The sequence below is a fragment of the Cannabis sativa genome, chromosome 3 (assembly GCF_029168945.1).
Source record: "Cannabis sativa cultivar Pink pepper isolate KNU-18-1 chromosome 3, ASM2916894v1, whole genome shotgun sequence".
Classification (NCBI taxonomy): Eukaryota; Viridiplantae; Streptophyta; class Magnoliopsida; order Rosales; family Cannabaceae; genus Cannabis; species Cannabis sativa.
The window spans coordinates 63,538,184-63,559,355 of record NC_083603.1 but is presented as its reverse complement, the minus strand read 5'-3'; the positions used below and the strand labels follow the sequence as shown (position 1 = coordinate 63,559,355).

The following is a 21,172-nucleotide window of genomic DNA, read 5'->3' as shown; positions in this document are numbered from 1 at the left end:
ACATTGGAAAGTAAACATGACTATGTGAATAAAGATTCCTAGATTTATCAGACACAGGGTTTTACTGATATGATAATCTACAACAGAGTTTACTTGCATTTGGTATAATGCTATGTTCTTTCCAAAGCATTGGTTAAAGTAAAGCTTAGGTTGGGTGCATGGAGTCTGCATCGGAAGGGACCGATATTGAACTTTGACATAGATTTACTAAACTTACCGTAATATCTATTCAAGTCAATATCGCCTAGTTGATCCTAGATCAAATGATCTTAATCCTGATATGATTAGGTTCAATCTCAAGAGTGTTATTCGTGTTCTTTGATTTGTTAGTTAAGCCTACTTTTAGGTCAGGGTGATACGTACATTTTGGGAACACGGTAGTGCAATTGAGTGGGAGCGCTAACATAAATATGGAATCTATAGCTTCTATCTGGCGAATAGAAAGTAAAGGATGATTTCCTTCGAGCTTGACCAAACGAAAAATAAATGGTGGAGTACTCATTTCACATAGCTTAAATATCATTTATACGGGGTTAAGTGTTTTAAGGATAAAATACATTGTAGGGTGTTACGGTAATCTAATCCATTTACAGTGTAGATCATTCATATAGAGGATGATTGATCAAATTAGGATTATAACAATGGATAAATAATGACGTGTCTATATGGTGGAACATATAGAGCATTCTATATACTGTGAGTGCAATTCTAAGTTCTATGCGTGGATTCAACGAAGAATTAATAAGTCAGTGAATTTAGGTTATAAATTCTTGATCTGCTTATTGGAAGCTCGGTTATATAGACCCATGGTCCCCCCACTAGTTGAGATAATATTACTTGTAAGACTCATTTAATTGGTTTTGATTAATCAATTATAATTCTCAAATTAGACTATGTCTATTTGTGAATTTTTCACTAAGTAAGGGCGAAATTGTAAAGAAAGAGTTTTTAGGGCATATTTGTTAATTAAGATACTTTGTATGGTTCAATTAATAAATATGATAAATGACAATATTATTTAATAATTATTTATAGTTATTAAATAGTTAGAATTGGCATTTAAATAGTTGAATTTGAAAATTGGTATTTTTGAGAAAATGAGATGCAGAAATGATAAAACTGCAAAATTTGCAAAAGTGAGGCCCAAATCCATAATGCCATGGCCGACCACTTTTATAGGGATTATCATCTGCTATTTTCATTATTTTAATGCCAAATAATTCAAACCTAACCCTATGTGGTATGCTATAAATAGATAGTGAAGGCTTCAAGAAATAAACACTTTTCACATCTTGTTTCCTTCAGAGAAAAACCTGAGCCTTCTCTCTCTAAACCTAGCCGCCACCTTCACTCTCTTCTTCTTCCTTGAATAATTTCGAACCTCTTAGTGATAGAGTAGTGCCCACACACAGCAAGTGATACCTCAATCATAGTGAGGAAGATCGTGAAGAAAGACATTCAACAAGAAGGAGATTCAACACTAAAGAAAGGAGAGAAAGAGATCCAGGTTCAGATCTTGATAATACTCTGCGACAGAAAGGATACAAGGGTTAGAGATCTGAACGGAAGGAGACATGTTATTCCGCTGCACCCAATGTAAGGTTTCTCATACTTTATATGTGTTTAATTTTATAATCGTTTTAGAAGTTCATATTTAAGGTGTTAATCAACATACTTGTGAGTAGATCTATGATCTTGGTAAAATAATTTCCAACATAACCATGGCTAAGAATCTCAAACTAAGAATAGTGGCGAGCTGCTTTCAATGAGCAAAATAAAAAAGCAATCCAATCAAGCACACACAAACACTAAAATAAACTCATAAACCTCACAATAAAAATATAAAACTCTTCATAAAAAAAAAAACATTAGTTAAATAGAGAAAGAAACAAAAAAAAAAAACAAAGAAGTCTATCATAATTGAGCTTCATAAACTCAAAATCATATTCTTTCACCAATTAAAAACTTACCGCGAGTATTTATTTTTATTTTTTTTCCTTCAAATACTAAAGATATATTTATTAATTATTCTTAGGAATAGAATATAAATTGGTAAATAAACTATGCGTATATTAATTAATACACGTTTATACCGTTAATATAATTGTATTATTATAATTACCATAAATATCTATCTAATGTAATTATGAAAGTATGATCTATATATATTAGTGACACATAAACTATATGTAATAAATAGAATATATATGTGTTTACATATGAAATATTATAATTATAACAACTATCACTCACAATATTAATTGTTAGCTTATTTAACTCTAAAGCTATTATTTTAATTTAAAATTAATTTATTATATGATTAATTTTTCCATTAATTATTTAATTAAAAACTATACATAAGTGCAATTAAAAAAAAAACTACACATAAGTGCAGAACTATTATGTACTAATAATTTTTAATATTAGACTTTTCATATTTAGTTGATACACTTAATAAATAATAAAAAAAAACTTATAGATTGTAAACACAATAAAAATTAAGAGATGGTAAGTATGTTACCTACATTAACTTTTTTAATGTATAGTAATTATTTATTAAATTAGTTAACTGTTACAAAGAAGTATTGTTAAAGCATAAAGTAGTGAGAGGAAAATATAGAATAAAATATTTTTAGGATGGTAGCTCATTAATTATAATTGTGTAAGTCTTGTACGTGATTGATTAATAAGAAGCAATTATATATACAAATAGAATATTATACTTTACACAGTTTTGAAAAAACTATATCCTTTCAATGGTTTTAGTCAATTTGCCAAGCCTTATGCAAGGAAAAGAGAAAGGTTTATTAAGATTTTGTAACTATTGTAATTATAAAGTGCTCTAAATGCTAATTTAATTCATTATAGAAACTCATATTGCCACCTCATTTTACAAATCACATTCATAATGTATCAATATCAATCAATATATCATATATAAATGAGTGTTTTGAAGAGGGTGATGTGGCAGCTTAATTGTTGATTATTTTCTAATCTCTCCTCTCCTATTTTTTTTTTTTATTTATTCTTATTTATTTAGCCTATAAAAATGGAACTCAATGGTTATGTAGCCTATAAAAATGGAACTCAGTGGTTATGATCAAATTATTAATGATCAACTTTTCATTCTCTCTTTTACTTCTAATATTTATTTAGCCTATAAAAAGTAGAACTCAATAGATAGAGATCAAATTATTAATGACAAATAAAATGCTACACAAAAAATCATTAATAATAAACTTTTCCTTTTCTCTTTTCCGTCTCTCAATCTTCCCTTCTAGTTTTTCTTATTCTGGTCTATTTGTCTCCCCTATACATATGAATTCTATAAATAGTTTTGAAAGTTGGAGTTATTATGCAAGAAATTTTCATTGTTCTCTCTTCTATGGTCTCTTCAAAATTGAGCCTTTGAGACAAACATTTGTCATTCATTTTTTTACAGGTAATTTTTTTATTTTATCTATTTTTATTCATGTATATTTTTTAAAGTTTTGTATGTAAACCTCATTTTTTTAGTATTTTGTATTTATATGTATGTATAAATATATATATAGACTCTTTTCACCTCATTTGGAATAATACTTTTTTGAAAACTTAATTTTATTTAGTGGATGATTTTGTGGCATTATGTTTTATTAAAAATTTAATTTTATTTAGTGGATGATTTACATGTATGAATAGCTTGGATTATCTTGAAAATTTATTAGGTAAGAATTTAATTTTTCTGCTATTTTCATACGTATGTAATAAACTTTTGTATATTTAGCCATAAATAATAAGAATGCATAATATTTTTTGTTTATTTGGATTTTACTATTAATATATATAGATGGATATATATAATTTAAAGTGGATACTTTTTTGGGGAGTTTTCAATATTATACTTAAAATTTATTTTATTTATAAAAATACCTTTAAGAAAATTATTTGCACAAATACCGCTGTGCCACGTCAGCATATATACCGAAATTTAAAATAATTACCGAAAATAGAAAAAACTGAAAAAATCTCATTTCCAGATTTTTTTTCGCTTTTTAGGAGTTTTGTGAAAAGCAACCATTTAGTTACTTTTGATGTGAATAAGATATCAATTAGTTACTTTTCTATTAAAAATTTATTTTAGAATTTTACACATATAAATAATAAAATAATTATTTTAATATGTGAGAAACATATATTTTTTTTATCTCCTAAAAAGACGACTAATATTAAAAGAAACTTTTTTGTTTTTTTTTTTATATTTTTAGGCTATATTATGTTATTTTATTCTTAAAGATACATTGAGGTTGCCTTTTTTTTTTAATGTAACTCATATGATGTTTTAGATACTATTCAATTTATTATTAAAATGGTTTTATAAAAATAAATTTATATTGTAATGTTTAAATATAAATAAAAAAATATATTTTTTAGTAACTTATTAAATTGTTTGATACATTAAATTTTATTTAAATTAAAATATTGTTTATTCATTTATTAACAAAATATAAAAAATAAAATACTTTAAGTAACTTATGAAGTTGTTTGATGTATACTGATTTAAACATTGTTTACTTATTAGTTAAATATTAATGAGTAACTAAAGATTAAGAAAGTAAAATGTTACTTTTGATTTTGGTTATCTTCTTCGATAATGGTAAAAAAATATATGCTTCCCGCATATTAAAATGATCGCATTAAAGAGTAGATTGCAGTGATGTAATTTTTAGACCAAAAAATTAGACGTGTAGCCAAAAAAAAAAAACTTTTTAAATTAAAAAAATAAAATAAAAAAGAGAAATCTTTAAAAATAAATTGTTTTTTAATAATATTATTTGTTTTATTACATATGTGTGGAAAAAAAAAAAGAAATAATTTGATGGCATGAGAAAATAAGAGTATAATTGTATATATGATGATATGTCATATATATATTGAGAGAGAAAAAATGGTCAGTACACATGCATTGAGAAAAAGAAAATTAGTATCAAAAAAAAAAAAAAAGCAATAGTAAAGAATATGGGTAAGTGTAATTGGAAAGAAAACATATGCATTTTTATAGGTATATACGTATTACAATAAAATTAATTGAAGAAACGGTATATGTGCAAATTAATTGAATAACAATATTATTGCAATAAATTTCAAATTTTAGTTGTTAGATGCAATTTTTTCTACTTTTTTTGTGGCTTTTAAAATTGGTATTTATATAAATAATTTTATTTATTATTTGTAATTTTTGAGCCATTTATTTCATTACATTTCAGGTGATGTTGAGATAAGTTTTTAATTGTTAGTTCTTCATTTTTTTTAAAAATAATTTTATGACATCCAAGACTAAATTTATTTTTTGATTAATCTATTATTTATTTTTATTATTGTCATAGATGTTTTTGCTTATAAAAAATGGTGACAAAAAAAAATATTTGAATTTATCACCATATCCATTTAATTACAAATGTAAGCTTTGTTACTTTGTTTTTGTTTAATCTTTTTAATATCTTTCTTATAATATTAATCATATAGGAGTATTTAATTTGCTGTTTTTTAAACTTTGGTAATCTTAAATTGTATTTAGCACTTTAGATATATACATATATTTATATATAAAATTTATAAATTTGGGAGTTATTTATTTATTCAAAGTCTAATAAACTTCTCTTACTATTAGTGTATAAAAAATTAAGCAATGTTTAGAGTTAAAACTGAAAATTTTTACATGTTTTTTTATATGTATTAGTTATTATATCAGTTTTAAGTACAAATCAAATTCAAAAAAAATCTGTTTTCCAAATATTATTAGTGTGCAAATTGGAGAGAAATATTTTAGGAGTATTCTAAAAAAATAATAGTAATAATAGAAATTTCCTTTAATACATATGGGCTATTAAAAGAATTATAATTAAGTTGTCATTTAATACTCATAGACTATTAATTATTAGGGCTGTTTTCACTTTTGTATTTTTAATCTAATTTTTTTTCAAATATACGCTAATATTAAAATATGAGCACAATTATATTTTGTTTTGCAAAATTAGGTGGGATGGGCTTCTCTTATTTTCTTCTCTTGACCATCATTATTCAGACAAGTAAACCTTGGCTCGGGTCTCCGGTATCAAGCCACCTGAATCGGACTACCAAGCCTCCTGAAAAGCCTCGTCAGCCTGAGTTCCTATCCAGACTGCGAGCATGACGTCATTCCCCGATGAAGTCTCCGATTCGAGAGTGTACCATTGGGGAGCGAGGGCACTATCTGGTGGCACACGCTTGGGGATCTCTTGAAGATCAAATGACAACGTTCCTAAGGAGCTTTCGGTAACGGTAATGGTGGTAACGTTCTTGTCATTTTTTGTTGTTTCTTTCTTGATTTCTTCTTCTGTCCAAACGGAGACTTCGAGATTGGTTGAGTTAAGTCCGTCTTTGTTGAAAGCGAGCTCTGTTTTTTGGTTTTGATCGAGTGAGTTCCGATCACGAGTTTGGCGTAAACAGAGGAATTAGCTATTGCGAAAATGAAGAAAGCAGAAGAGAGTTTTCATTGAACAAAAATGAATTAATTACAAACTGAAATGCAGACAAGCCTTAAATAGGCAAAGACACTCAAAAAGGATAACAACAGAAAGTTGTTATAATTGCCAACAAACAACCGAAATAACAGAGGACTTACTAACTGAAATAACTAACTGGACAATCATATTAATCCTACTGTTGCTATACTTGTTATTCTTGTTACCCCCCCTCAAGATGGACCATATATGTCATGTATGACCATCTTGGATAAGTGGGAATTAAGAGTAGTAGAAGGTAGAGCTTTTGTGAAAGCATCGGCAAGTTGGAGATTGCTGCTAACAGGAATGAGGCGTATGGTAGATGAAGCAATCTTTTCGCGAATGAAATGGCAGTCCAACTCAATGTGTTTGGTTCGTTCGTGAAAAGTTGGATTGTTGGCAATATGAATGGCAGATTGATTGTCACAATAGATGAAGGCTGGTGTAGGTTGCGGGATTTGGAAGTCTTTGAGAAGATATTGTAACCAATTTAACTCACTAGTTGTGGCAGCCAAAGCGCGATATTCAGCTTCAGAGAGCTCTTGGAGACTGTAGGCTGTTTCTTTGTTTTCCAGGAGATGAGACAATCGCCAAGGAATATGCAAAAACCTGTTGTGGAACGTCGTGTGATAGGACAAGTGGCCCAATCCGAGTTTGAAAAACTGCGGAGGTGAAGAGAAGATGAAGTTGAGTACAATATTCCTTGGCCTGGTGTCCCTTTTAAGTAACGCAAGAGATGGTGGAGAGCTGTTAAGTGAGTTGTTCTTGGACAAGACATAAATTGGCTAAGGGTGTTCACGGCAAAGGTGATGTCGGGCCGTGAAAGAGTCAGGTATAGCAGTCGGCCAATAAGTTGTCTGTAGTGTGATGGATTGTCCATGAGGTCTCCTTCTTGGTCAGTTAACCTTAACCGTGGATCCATTGAGCATTCGCAGGCTTGCTACTGGTGTATCCTGTATCAGTGAGCAGTTGCAAGGTGTATTTGCATTGTGAGAGGAAGAGACCATACTTAGCACGGGCAATTTCAAAGCCTAGAAAGTATTTAAGGGACCCGAGAGTTTTGAGCTTGAATCGGGTCTGGAGAGAAGCTTGTAGTTGTTGAAGAATGCTGATGTTGGGGCCTGCTAGGATGATATCATCAACATAGACTAGAAGGGCAACAAAAGTTGCTTGGATCCTCGTGTAAATAGTGTGTAATCGGCATGGGATTGAGTGAATCCTTCTTGGAGAAAAGCATCAGTTGGTTTTTTGTACCATTGTCTTGAAGACTGTCGAAGACTGTAAATTGATTTGTGTAGTTTACACACCAAATTAGTGCCCATGACATTAGAGGGAACTTTGTAACCGGGGGGAAGTTGCATATAAACTTCTTTGTCTAGATCACAATTCAAAAATACGTTGTTGATGTCGAGTTGCAATGTGTGCCATTGCTTGATGTTGACAATGGCAAGTAAAAGCTTAAAAGTGACCATTTTTGCTACTGGTGAGAATGTATCAAAAAAAATCCAATCCTTCTTGCTGAGTGTATCCTTGAGCAACCAAGCGAGCTTTGAGGCGTTCAACCCTACCATCACTATTGTATTTGATTTTGTACACCCAACAACATCCTATGGCGTGTTTGCCTTGGGGAAGGAGAACAATAATCCAAGTATTGTTAATGATGAGGGCGAGTAGCTCATTGTCCATAGCTTTCAACCATTGCTTGAACTGGGCTGCTTGCTTGTAACTTTGTGGTTCGAATTCAGCTGTGACAGCAAGAATAAATTCTTTGTAAGCTTTTGAAAATTTTGCATAAGACATGAATTTAGAAATAGGATGAGGTGAAGAAGATTTATCCTGTAAAAGATTGTAACACTCAAAATCTTGAAGATAACTTGGAGGTCGTGTGACTCTAAAGGTTCTTCGAGGAGCAGCAGGTGGTGGTGTGGGATGTTCTTGCTGTGACACCTCATTATTTTCACCATGGGCATGTGTTGGTATGAAGGTTTCCTGCTGTGAAGTAGCAGTATCTTCATCATGAGGAATGTTGTTATCATTATGGTTTTGCTCCTGCAATATGGGGTTAGGTGCAGCATCACAATAATCTTGTGGAACATAATCTGTTATGTGTGTGTTAGTAATGTGTTGAGAAGGCAAAACCAGAGGCAAAAAAGGATCTATAGACTGATTGTGCAAATTAAGTTTATGAAAAGGAAAGACATTTTCATGAAAAATAACATTGCGAGAAATAAACAATTGTTTAGTGTTAATATCAAAAGCCCTTTATTCCTCTAGGATAACCTATGAAAACACAGGTTCTTGCCCGTGGAGTAAATTTGGTTCTATGGGAAGAAATAGTTGAAGCAAAAGCCAAACATCCGAAGCATCTAAGGTCACTGTAATCAGGTGGTTTCCCTAGCAGAATTTCGTAGGGAGTTTTGTTCTTGAGATTCGGTGTAGGTGTTCGATTAATTAAGAACACGGCTGTCATAAGACACTCAGTCCAGTATTGGATAGGAACTTTAGATTGAAAATATAAAGCCCTTGTAACATTAAGAAGGTGTTGATGCTTTCTTTCAGCCACGGCATTTTGTTCGGGGTGTCTCAATGCAAGTGAAATCATGTGAAATTCCATTTTTGGAGAACAAATCCTTGAAAGCCAGTTCGGGAGCATTGTCAGATCTGAATCGTTTGAAAACACAATTCTATTGAGTTTGTATATAAGAAAGAAATTCAGGTATAATAGATATAACATCAGATTTTTGTTTAAGAAGGTAAATCCAAGTGAATCTAGAATGATCATCAACCAAAGTAAGAAAGTATCTATGATTAGAGTGAGAAGTAACATGATAAGGGCCCCAAATATCACAATGAATAAGGTCAAAATAATGATTAGTAAAGTTGTTTTTATTAGGAAAAGGTAGTTTTCTTTGCTTAGCTAAAGGACAAATGTAACAAGGTTCAATGCTTTGTAAATTTTTAGTTTTACAATTCAAAGAATCTTGCAGCAAGTCTAAACATTTATTAGACAAATGGCCTAAACGCTTGTGCCAAGTTTCAGCCGATGTAAAAGCATTGATGAGAACGGGTGTGGTGTCCAACATGTAGAGACCATTAGCTGATTCACCTTTGCCAATCATCATCTTGGTGTGCGTTTCCTGTATATAGAAATTATCAGCAAGGAATTTTAAAGAGTAATCATTCCCTTTAGTCAAAGAACTAACAGAAATAATATTGTAATGGAAAGAGGGAACATAAAGAACATTGTGAAGAGTAAGATGGTTGTTAATCCTTACATTACCACTGTGATATACCAAAAGACTATCATTATTAGGCAAAATTAGTTTAGTTGCTGCAATAGAATGAACGTTTTGAAACAGATGTAGATCGGAACAAATGTGCCTAATTGCACCCGAATCTATGATCCAAGATTTGTCCTTGGATAGCATTGCATAGTTGGTTAAGATAATACCTGAATTCCCATTAGATGTACTCGGATCTATAGCAGACAGATTGGTGGTTTGAGCACCAAGAAGATTCAGCAGCTGCTGATATTGACTTGGTGTGAGTTGTGGCAGTAGAGTGTTGCTTTCACCTGGACCCGAACTGGTTTCATTGGAGGTTTGGAACTGGTTTGCAGTAGCCTCCTTTGATTTCCCTCCTTTGTTGTATCCAAGTGGATACCCATGTATCTTGTAACATTTCTCGATGGTGTGTCCATGCATGCTACAATGAGTGCAAAAAGGCCTGCCACGTTTTGGTTGATGATTTTTGGGTGGTCCTTGTGTTTCACCTTTTCCTGAAGTCTTTTCTCCTTGGAAGGCAAAAGCCATATTAGAGTTTGGATCCGAGGTGTTGTTTTGTCCTTTTCTTTGGTTCTCCTCTTGAGTAACTAGATGAAAGACCCTATTTATTTCAGGGAGAGGATCCATAACTAGGATATTACCTCTTACTTGAGCATAAAGATCGTATAGGCCCATGAGAAAGGACATGATATATTCCATGTTATGGTGTTCTTGTAATTTCTTGACTCCTCCACAAGAACACCCATTGCAAGAACAATTTGGCCTGAAATTGGACAATTGTTCCCAAACAGTTTTCAGCTTAGTAAAATATATACTTACTGTTTGATTTTCTTGTCTGAGATTCATCAAATCCTTCCTTAGATTGTAGATATGTGCTCCATTTTTCTACTGGAAACGTACCCTCAAATCGTTCCATATGGCAGCAGCAGACTCATCATATAATATGCTAGATGAAATTTCCTTTGAAACAGAGTTAATAATCCAGGAAATAACAATATTGTTATTGCGAATCCAAGCATTGTAAATGATGTGATCAGTGATAGGGGGTTTAGAGATAGAACCATTCAAGAACCCTAATTTGTTTTTGACAGATATAGCCAGCTCCATAGCTCTGCACCAAGCAATGTAATTGTCCTGCCCAGTCAACAATTGAGACACCAAAACATTCCCAGGGTTGTCTCCGTGATGCAAGTAATACGGGTCAGAGGGATCCTCGATCGGGCTTCTTGATCTGGCCATATTAAAACCAGGTTCTGTGGTTTGATTTTGATTTCCACATTGTTAATTTGTGATGAATCTCCCTCGATTGATCTTGATTCTTGCTCATTTGTTGCCATGATAGGAAAAGAAAGATGAAATGAAATAGGTTAGTAAAAAAAATACTGAAGAAAAGTGCTGAAAACAAACCTGTGTCGATGAAGAGATGAATTCTTCAATGCAGACACTGCTCGTCGTCGGAGAAGAAGAAGATTGACGCGGCAATGAGGAAGGACAGAGGAAATCGAGATCGGAAGGAAGAATAACTTCCTTGCTCTGATACCATGTTGCGGAAATGAAGAAAGCAGAAGAGAGTTTTCATTGAACAAAAATGAATTAATTACAAACTGAAATGCAGACAAGCCTTAAATAGGCAAAGACACTCAAAAAGGATAACAACAGAAAGTTGTTATAATTGCCAACAAACAACCGAAATAACAGAGGACTTAATAACTGAAAATAACTAACTGGACAATCATATTAATCCTACTGTTGCTATACTTGTTATTCTTGTTATTAGCTATGGACATTGCTTTCAGAACTCGAACGTAGAGAAAGGGCATTCGTTCGATGAGGTCATAAGCGTTGTGACTTCAGTCACTGGCTATGGGTCGAAGCTTGCGATACAGTCAAAGTCCCACCACCACCATTAATTTCCGAAGACGACGTCATTTTCTGATCTTTGCTTATCTAATTGATCATAAATTCAAAAAAAATTCTCAAAATTCAAATACACAAGAATGTAAGCACTGGTTGTATTACATATGGGAACAATCGCTGATTCTGATCCACCACAAAGCATCATGTCCTGCAAAATTTGCCAAAACTAGACTAGAGACTCCACATGGGTTCTTACAATGCTGAAATTGAAAATGTCAAAACATTCTGCTAAGACGCAAAACAACATAGAATCTCAATCCAACTGAGAGTAAAAAGGTGAGAACTTACTGCATTACCACTGGTAATATGATGTGCTGCATTTAGTATACAAGAATTGCTAGTTGCACAAGCTGCTGATATTGAGTAGTTTGGTCCATTCCAGCCCTAAAATTTTTGGCAACCTTAATAACAATGTGTACAAGTTTTGTATTTTGTATGCCATGAGACTTAAACTAAGTTGATCTTTTGTTACCAAGTCTATAGCTAGTATAGCAGGGCCCATGTGGGTTCCTGTAAAAGGAACAGTAAAAGGATTTATCTTTTTGTAGGAAGATCTTAATGCTTCATTTGCTTCAGTAAAAACTTAACAAAACAAAGAAAAAACAATAACAATAAAAAATGGCAATAGAATTTAAAATGTGAAGTCGTAATTGAAACTAGGTGGAAGGCTCCACTGGGCCCACGTTTTGTTTATAATGGAATACTCGACCATATATATGGCACTTTATTAATTAATTTAGTTTAGTTTAATTATCAGTTATCTTACATGAAGAGAAGTTCTCTATACCAAATTGAATAAGAAATATATTGTAATTAACAAGTGTGATTTTATTTGTTTTAGAAAGAACACTGTTAAAGTGTGAAATTTATAGATATGCATCTAATTATATATTTATAGTATGGTGAAAAATTGAAGACCAAGGGAAAGAATCAGCGATGAATCGGTGGTAGTACACAGTAGAGATTCGGGAATGGGAATGGAGTTGAAATTTGAAGTTGAAAACTAAAAGAGAAGAAAAGGTTTATATATGAAGAGAGAGTAAGGACACATGTAATCTTGTAAGGGCAAAGAAGCTTTGGCAGAAGAGAAGACTATTGTGTCAAACTTTCCTTCTTCCCTCAATTCTATAATATCACTTATCCTATTCCTATTATCTAAGAGACCATTTTGCCCAAATATAAAAATCAAATGAAAACAACTAACTGGAAAGAATTTAATTTTGAAAAATAAAAACAATATAGCCTCAAAATAAAAACTAAAATTTCTAAAACGGAAACAATTATCATTCATGTTTAATGAAAACAATTAGCATTCAATCTCGAAGTAGAAATTATAGTTTATGAAATAGAAACAACTAGCATTTAACCTCAAAAAATAGAAACAATTTAATGTTGAAATAGAAACTATAGTTTGTAAAATAGAAACAACTAGCATTTAACCTCATTTATGTGAAATGGAAACACCTATTATAAAAAAAAAATAGAAACAACTATTATAAAAAAAATAGAAACAACTCACAGTGAAAATAGAAAAAATTTAACTTCAAAAATGAAAACAATTTAATCTCGAAAAACGGAAACCATATAACCTCAAAATAGAAACAACTAGCATTTAACTCTATATATGTGAAATAAAAATAAATATAATAAAAAATAGAAACAATTTAACATCGTAATGGAAAAAACTAGTATTTAACCTCGTATATTTGAAATTAAAACAAATATCATAAAAAATAAAAATAACTCACATTGAAATTGGAAAGAATTTAACTTCGAAAATAGAAACAATTTAACCTCTAAAATAAAAATAATTTAACCTTGAAATAAAAAGTATAATTTATGAAATAAAAACAACTAGCATTTAACTTCATATATGTTAAATAGAAAATATATATATATATCATAAAAAATGGAAACAACTAACATTAAAATTGGAAATAATTTAACCTCGAAAAATAGAAACAATATAACCTCAAAATAGAAACTATAGTTTCTGAAATAGAAACAACTAGTATTTAACCTTATTTATGTAAAATGGAAACAACTAGCATTTAATTTCGAAATGGAAACTATAGTTTGTGAAATAGAAACAACTAGCCTTTAATCTCAAAATATAGAATCCAATTAACTTCGGAATGGAAAGTATAGTTTGTGAAATAGAAACAGCTAGCATTTAATTTCGAAAAATAGAAACAATTTAATCACGAAATAGAAATTATAGTTTGTGAAATGGAAACAAATTCAATATCAAAATGGAAACTACATGAAATGGAAAACAATGTCATTGAAAATACTCCATGAACTATTGAGATTGTTGGATTTAAGAACTTTTTTATACACGATATTCTTTAGTGACACCTTTGTTTTGAGTGATGATGAGAGAGTATTTTAAAATATTTATTTGTACACGATATTCTTGATTATATTTGGATCTTTGACCTCATTATCATCATTTATTATGATTAATCTTTATTTTATAGTGACTCGAAATACTATAATATTTAATTAATTGGCCATGAGTGAATACTTATTTAGAAAAATATAATCCAACGTGTTTAAACGATTGTTCTTGACTTTTATTGATTGTCATGGTAAAGTATGGTGCCACAAGGAGTTACTTTTATTAACTTGACTATTACTAATTCTTGATCGTCGTGACAAATAAAAAATTATAAATTTATTATTAATTTTTAGTATTTATTATGAATTTAAGTTTAATATGAGAATTGAAAGTAATTATTCTTTTAGTCTAAGTTTAATGTGAGAATTAAAATGGATTATGACATTAATAGTTATTTTATAAATATAAAATTAGTAGTAATTACAAATTTGCAAATAAAAAAGCACTATTTTTTTTTATCATTTGTCTTTTGATTGACAGATTTTATTAATACTATTTGTTTTAGCAATAGAAAAAATATATACTAATATTAAACTTATATCTTTTGAACTTTCTCCATAATTATAATCAAATAAAAACTATATAATAATGTTAAACTAATATCTTTTAAACTTTCTCCATAACTACAATTAAATGAAAACCTAAGTAATTGTATGAAATTAATGTAAATATTAAGTGACTATAATAAAAAAAATCATAAATTATAAAAAAAAAAAATAGAAAATTAGAAAGAGATAATGCCACCTATTGATAAAATAGATAAATAGGAGAATGATACATTACCACTTTATAACTCTTCTTTAACACTCATTTAAATTAACTAATTTTTTAATAGAATAAAATTTAAATAAATAAAAAAAAATTAGGAATAAATCAAAAAATTAAGAGGGCAAAGAATTAAATCAAAAATTAAGAGGGTAAAGATTAGGAAATGTGGACAATTAAATTGCCACATGGAATGTTTTAAACCTTTCTTTATATATTGATGATGATAGCTGATTAATATTGATATTGATTTATATATATATAATACCCATTTAGAATTGTTTCAAATATATATATATTGTATAATGAATATCTATCTATATATTTATATAATACTATTGTTAGGCTAGGTGACATGGCACTCTAACTTTTGAAGAAGCTTATTTTTCAATTTTCTCATTGTTTCAAATTTTTATTATTTTTTCTAATTATTTTATCATTCAATGCTTATTCATGTTAATATTACATTTTATAACTTTTGGTATTCTAAAAAAATCTTTGACTCTTTTATATTTCTTCTCATCAATCATCAATATTAATTAATATATGAATGTATAATAAAAACCTCTAATTTTATTCAAAGTATTATCCTGTATATAAGTGCACTCTTAATGGGTAATATTAAAAAAAAATCTCTCATTTTTTTTATTATATGGACTGAAGTTGTTCCCTTGACTGAAAAGAAAATAATAATAATAAAAAAAATCAACAAAAAAATGATAAAAAAAATATTGAGTTTTACTTAAATATTTTTCATATAAACTTATTTTTGATATAGTGCAAGAAGATTTATTTTTTTTTGATATTTTCTTTAATTAAATAGCTAATTTAAGCGTAAAAATTCAAATTTTTCTTTTATTATTCGCCATCGGATCAAAATCTAATGGCTTAATATTTTTAAAATTAATATTTATAGTTAAATTTATTTAGTACCCATCAATGGGTAATACCCATCAAGAAGTGTTATATATACCTCTAATTTCATTCAAAGTATTATCCTTACATATATATGAAACAGTTCTTAATGGGTATTACCTATGAATGGTTACTAAACAAATTTCACTATAAATATTAATTTTAAAAATATCAAACCATCGAATTTTGATCTAATGACGAATAATGAAATCACAAATTTAAATTTCTATGCTTAATTTAACTACTTAATTAAAAAAATATCAAAAAATATATCTTTTTACACTATATCAAAAATATGTTCATATAAAAATGTTTAACTCATACTCAACTTTTTCTTTTCAAATTTTTCTTGCTAAAAAACTTTTTTTTTAATTTTTTTTACCGATGGAACAATCTCAGCCCATATGATATAAAAATGATGGATTTTTTTTAATTAGATAGAAAAATTAAGTATAAAAACTCAAAATTTTCTAATTTTACCCATTCATAGGTAATACCCATTAAGAGTGCACCCATATTTATATATATATGGAACACTTCTCAATGGGTATTACCCATGAATGGTTACTAAACAAATTTAATTATAAATATTAATTTTAAAAATATTAAACCATTAAATTTTCATCTAATAACAAATAATAAAAAAAATTTAAATTATTATACTTAGTTTAACTACTTAATTAAAAATTATAAAAAAATATCTCTATTTACAGTGCGTAAAAAATATATTCACGTTATTGTACCACCTTTTTCAACTTTTTTTTTCATTTTTACGTTCTCTTTTTTAAATTTTTAATTCTATAAATCTTTATTTACATAAATATTTTTTTGACTTTTCAAATTCATTTTTACTGTCCTCCTACCTCTTCGTTTTTGTTGCTGAATTTATGTAAATAAAGGTTTTTACTCTTCAGTGGCTCTTCCAAACGATCAGTCCCAACTCTTACTGATTGTAAAGACGCTACCCATTATTTTATTGCCATTGCTTGATCAAAAGTTCCGATTGGTGAAAGTGTTGGAGTCGGAGCTACCTCTGGACCAGTTTCTAAAGAGAAATGCAAGCTCAGTCCGAGCGATGATTGCCAGCCACGCCACCTCCGTCAACGCCGACCTACTCCAACTGCTTCGAACACTGCGAATGGTGGTGACTTCCAGTGCGGGCGTCAATCAGGTCGACTTGGCCGAGTGCCGTCGCCGAGTGGTTTCGGTGGCCAATGTTGGGAACTCTTACTCGAAAGATGTGGCTAATATGGTCGTGGGTTTATTGATTGATGTGCTTAGGAAAGCTGCCTCCGACTGCTACGTCAGACATGGGTTCTGGAAAGTCAAAGGGGATTTTCCTCTTCCTCACAAGGTAAGGACTACTACTTTTTTTTTTTGGGAAAATTGCAATAATTAAGAATATCCCATATATTTTATAACTGTAATTTAACAAAAGCTAATTTTCAAACTATCTAAGGATTTGTCAAACCGAATTTTGCTAACTCCACATTGTCAATTCAAATTACTATTTACAATTGCTTAGAATTAAGTCCCTGATTAGCCAAGAATAAGATAGACAACTTGTTTAGTTATGATTGCCAACCTGAAGGCTTTCTTCTTCAACGAACCGTTATTAACTCCAGTGACCAATCCCTAGTAAGTTCCCTATTTTCTTATATCATTGGTTTAAACATTTTTAGCTATATATATAAACATTCATTTGATGAAAGATGAAATATTGAACCATAAAAAGATGGCTTTTTGACAATATGAGCTTCTGGATTTAATCTATTATTTGTTCAGGTTAGTCTCTAATAGATTTATGGAAGTGCTAACTAGTGAGGAGGAACATGATCCATCTAGTTAAAATATGGATGCTTAAGACTTTGATGTTAAGTTAGTTAGTTCTATTTAGGGGAATTCTGTTATTACAGTTGCATTTTCTGTTTTGGTTCACTGTAATGTTCACTTGCCTATTTAAGGCTTTCCTTTTCATTACTTTGTTTTTTATCCAATTCAGTATAATAAAATTGAATTGTCTCTCTCTCTCTCTCTCTGTATCTTTCTAATATGGTATCAGATGCAACCCTGAACAACCATCAAGAAATCATCCAGAGATAAAAGAACTCAACCATGGTGCGTACACGAGCAACTTCTTCTGCTACCACTGCTGGCGATATCCCCACAGTCGATGCAAATGATCCTATTGCTCCTCCACCATCTCAACAATCAGCTGGTATCAATCGATCTCACGCACCAGCAAATCGATCCAATGTTCAAGATCGCCCAGCCTATGAAGATGTGCGTAGTCCGTATTACATCAGCTCCGCAGATCATCCTGGCTTGGCTCTAGCCACCCCTGTCCTCACGGATCGCAATTTTCACCCATGGAAACGGGACTTCAAGCTCTCCATAGGAGCTCGAAACAAAACCCCTTTTCTTGATGGAACGCTTCCGCAACCTCCTCCTGAAGATCCCCTCCTCAGTTCTTGGCTTCGATGTAACCAGATGGTTATGTCATGGATCTTGCACTCCGTTTCCCCCGAAATCAAAAGCAGCATAATGTATCTCGAAACAGCAGCAGCCATGTGGACAGAACTCAATAATCGCTTCAACCAGGGAAATGGCCCTCGGATATTCGAACTCAATGAATCTTTGATATACCTACACCAAGGAGAAGACTCGGTCAGTACATACTTCACAAAGCTGACTGCAATTTGGGACGAAATCAATCAACTTCGCCCAAGAATCCCGTGTACCTGTGCTGCAGCAACTCAAAGACAAGCTCAAGTTGATCACGATCAGGTTCTTCAATTTCTAACTGGTTTAAATGAATCTTACCATTCTGTTAGAGCTCAGATTTTACTCTATGATCCTTGGCCTCCTTTGAATAAGGTTTTCTCTATGATCGTTCATCAAGAACGCCAAAGAAGTCTTGGTAATCGACCCAATCTACCTGTTGCTGCTGCAACTACACCAAAAACCAGCACTCACTCTCCCAAAATTGATACAGATCCTGCTGCAAATCTTGCTTCCAAGAACAAAAAGATGCGACCTATGTGTACTCATTGCCATAAACCTGGGCACTTTAAGGACAAATGTTACTTCTTACATGGCTTCCCCCCAGGATATGGTAATAGAAGACCACAAGAATCATCCTCCAAGAAACCTGAGAACAATAAAAGTTTGCCCCATGCTTCCCAAGTCTCAGATTCATCTACAGAGTTAAACCCCTCTCAACTCACCCATGATCAATGCCAACAACTAATCTCTATGCTGGCACAACAGATTCAGTCTGCTCCTTCAACTTCGAACAATACTCCTGCCTCTACAAATTTTTCTGGTAACAAATCTGACTTTCCATATAATTTCTGGATTATCGATAGTGGGGCAACCCACCATGTTTGTTTTGATCATAGATGTTTCCATTCTTTCCAATCAAAACAACATGCTAATTGTGTCACCCTACCCGATGGCACTTCTGTCAAAATAGCAAAAATTGGTACTGTTATTATTAATCCAGAGATCACTCTCACTAATGTCCTCTATGTACCTCAATTTCGATTTAATCTACTATCAGTAAGTTCTTTATTGCAGAACCATTCCTCCAGAAAAATGATATTCACATATAATTCTTGTTTTATTCAGGAGTTTTCTCAGATATTGAAGACTGGGATTGCTAAAAAGTTTGGCAAACTCTACTACATCCAACAAGAGATAGCTGCTAATAACCCTTTTCTTTGCAATGTCTCTTGTAATAAAAACCAATGGCATTCACGCCTTGGTCATCCATCTGTATTGATTACAAATAAAATCAATAAAATGTTTCATTTGTCTCCACATACTTCTTCTCAATTTCATTGCAAAACATGTCATTATGCAAAGCAAAAAAAATTACCTTTCATTTCACATAATAACATTGCATCCACTATTTTTGATCTCATACACATGGACATTTGGGGTCCCTATCATATCGAATCCATTGAAGGATATAAATATTTTTTGACCATCGTTGATGATCACTCACGTTATACATGGACTTATCTATTACACAACAAATCTGATGCCCCTGCCGTCATCAAAACTTTTTTTTCCCTTGTCAATACTCAATATAAAACTCAAATCAAATCTGTTAGAACAGACAATGCCAAGGAACTAACTCTCTCAAGTTTTTTTGCTAGCAAAGGGGTCATCAATTACAATTCTTGTGTTGGTCGTCCACAACAGAATTCTGTTGTCGAACGAAAACACCAACACATTCTCAATGTTGCTCGGGCCCTCGCAATTCAATCTAATGTCCCTCTATCCTACTGGAGCTATATGGTACGTACTGCAAGTTATTTGATAAATAGAACACCCTCAACTTTGCTACATGACAAAACCTCTTATGAAATTCTTCACAAAAAACCCCCTGCCTATGACCATTTGAGAAACTTTGGTTGTTTGGCCTATGCCTCAAACATAGTTCATCCCCACAAGTTTTCTCCCAGGTCAAAAGCATGTGTGTTCATTGGATATCCTGAAAATATGAAGGCCTATACTTTACTTGACATGAGTACTAATCAAATTTTCCATTGCAGAGATGTTTTTTTCTATGAAACCATCTATCCTATGCTTAACAGATCACATCAAGATGATTTCGACAAGTTTTTTTCATCAACTTCTCCCCAGTTTATTTCTGAACAGCTTGATAATAACACTGCTGAAACCAGCAACAATGCTGACACCAGCAACACTACTGAAACCAGCAACCATATACCACCACATGTTTTTTTTCGATCTGATCACAGCACCTCTGCTGAGCATGATCACGAACAACAACTCAACACCAGTAATTCAAAAAAATCAGCTGATGTTCATCACACCAAATCTGGTAGACCCTCCCACAAGCCTAAACATTTAGAGCAATACATGTGCGATTTCCTACAAGTTCCTGCTTCAACCTCTCATCCACTCACCAACACCCTGGCCTATACCAGGTTTTCCACCAATTTCAGAGCTGCTATACTTGCTGCCCATAAATTGGTTGAACCCAAGTCTTATTCCCAAGCTTGTAAATACAAAATCTGGAACAATGCAATGGGAATTGAAATCAAAGCACTTGAGGACAACCACACTTGGATAATTGTCACCTTACCCGATGGCCATCATGCCATCGACAACAAATGGGTTTATAAAATTAAATATAACCCAGATGGCAGTATAGAAAGATGTAAGGCACGTCTCGTTGCCAAAGGGTATACACAACAGCCCGGTATTGATTATTTCGATACCTATGCTCCTGTGGCAAAATTCAATACCCTCAAAATCCTTTTTTCTCTTGCTGCCATCTATAATTGGCATTTACATCACATGGACATTAACAATGCTTTCCTCCATGGTGA

General features: G+C 31.5%; 2 protein-coding genes across 2 annotated transcripts; both read left to right on the top strand.

Moving 5' to 3' along the window:
- The first annotated feature begins 15,830 nt into the window (after positions 1 to 15,830).
- On the top strand, positions 15,831 to 17,603 carry LOC133036226 (glyoxylate/hydroxypyruvate reductase HPR3-like). The gene is made up of 3 exons (XM_061112744.1): positions 15,831 to 15,834; positions 16,721 to 17,160; positions 17,592 to 17,603. Exons 1-3 carry the CDS (start codon positions 15,831 to 15,833, stop codon positions 17,601 to 17,603), a joined length of 456 nt encoding a protein of 151 aa, XP_060968727.1.
- A 75-nt stretch (positions 17,604 to 17,678) lies between these two features.
- LOC133035492 (uncharacterized) lies at positions 17,679 to 19,626 on the top strand. Its single transcript, XM_061111328.1, has 2 exons — positions 17,679 to 19,131; positions 19,437 to 19,626. Exons 1-2 carry the CDS (start codon positions 17,922 to 17,924, stop codon positions 19,469 to 19,471), a joined length of 1,245 nt encoding a protein of 414 aa, XP_060967311.1. The 5' UTR covers positions 17,679 to 17,921; the 3' UTR covers positions 19,472 to 19,626.
- Positions 19,627 to 21,172: the final 1,546 nt, after the last annotated feature.

What these genes read in the sequence shown, in the direction of transcription:
- LOC133035492 (XM_061111328.1), top strand. Translation starts at nt 17,922, where the DNA reads ATGGTGCGTACACGAGCAACTTCTTCTGCTACCACTGCTGGCGATATC. An exon ending in TGCCTCTACAAATTTTTCTG is followed by an intron (nt 19,132 to 19,436) that starts GTAACAAATCTG and finishes TGTTTTATTCAG; the next exon opens with GAGTTTTCTCAGATATTGAA.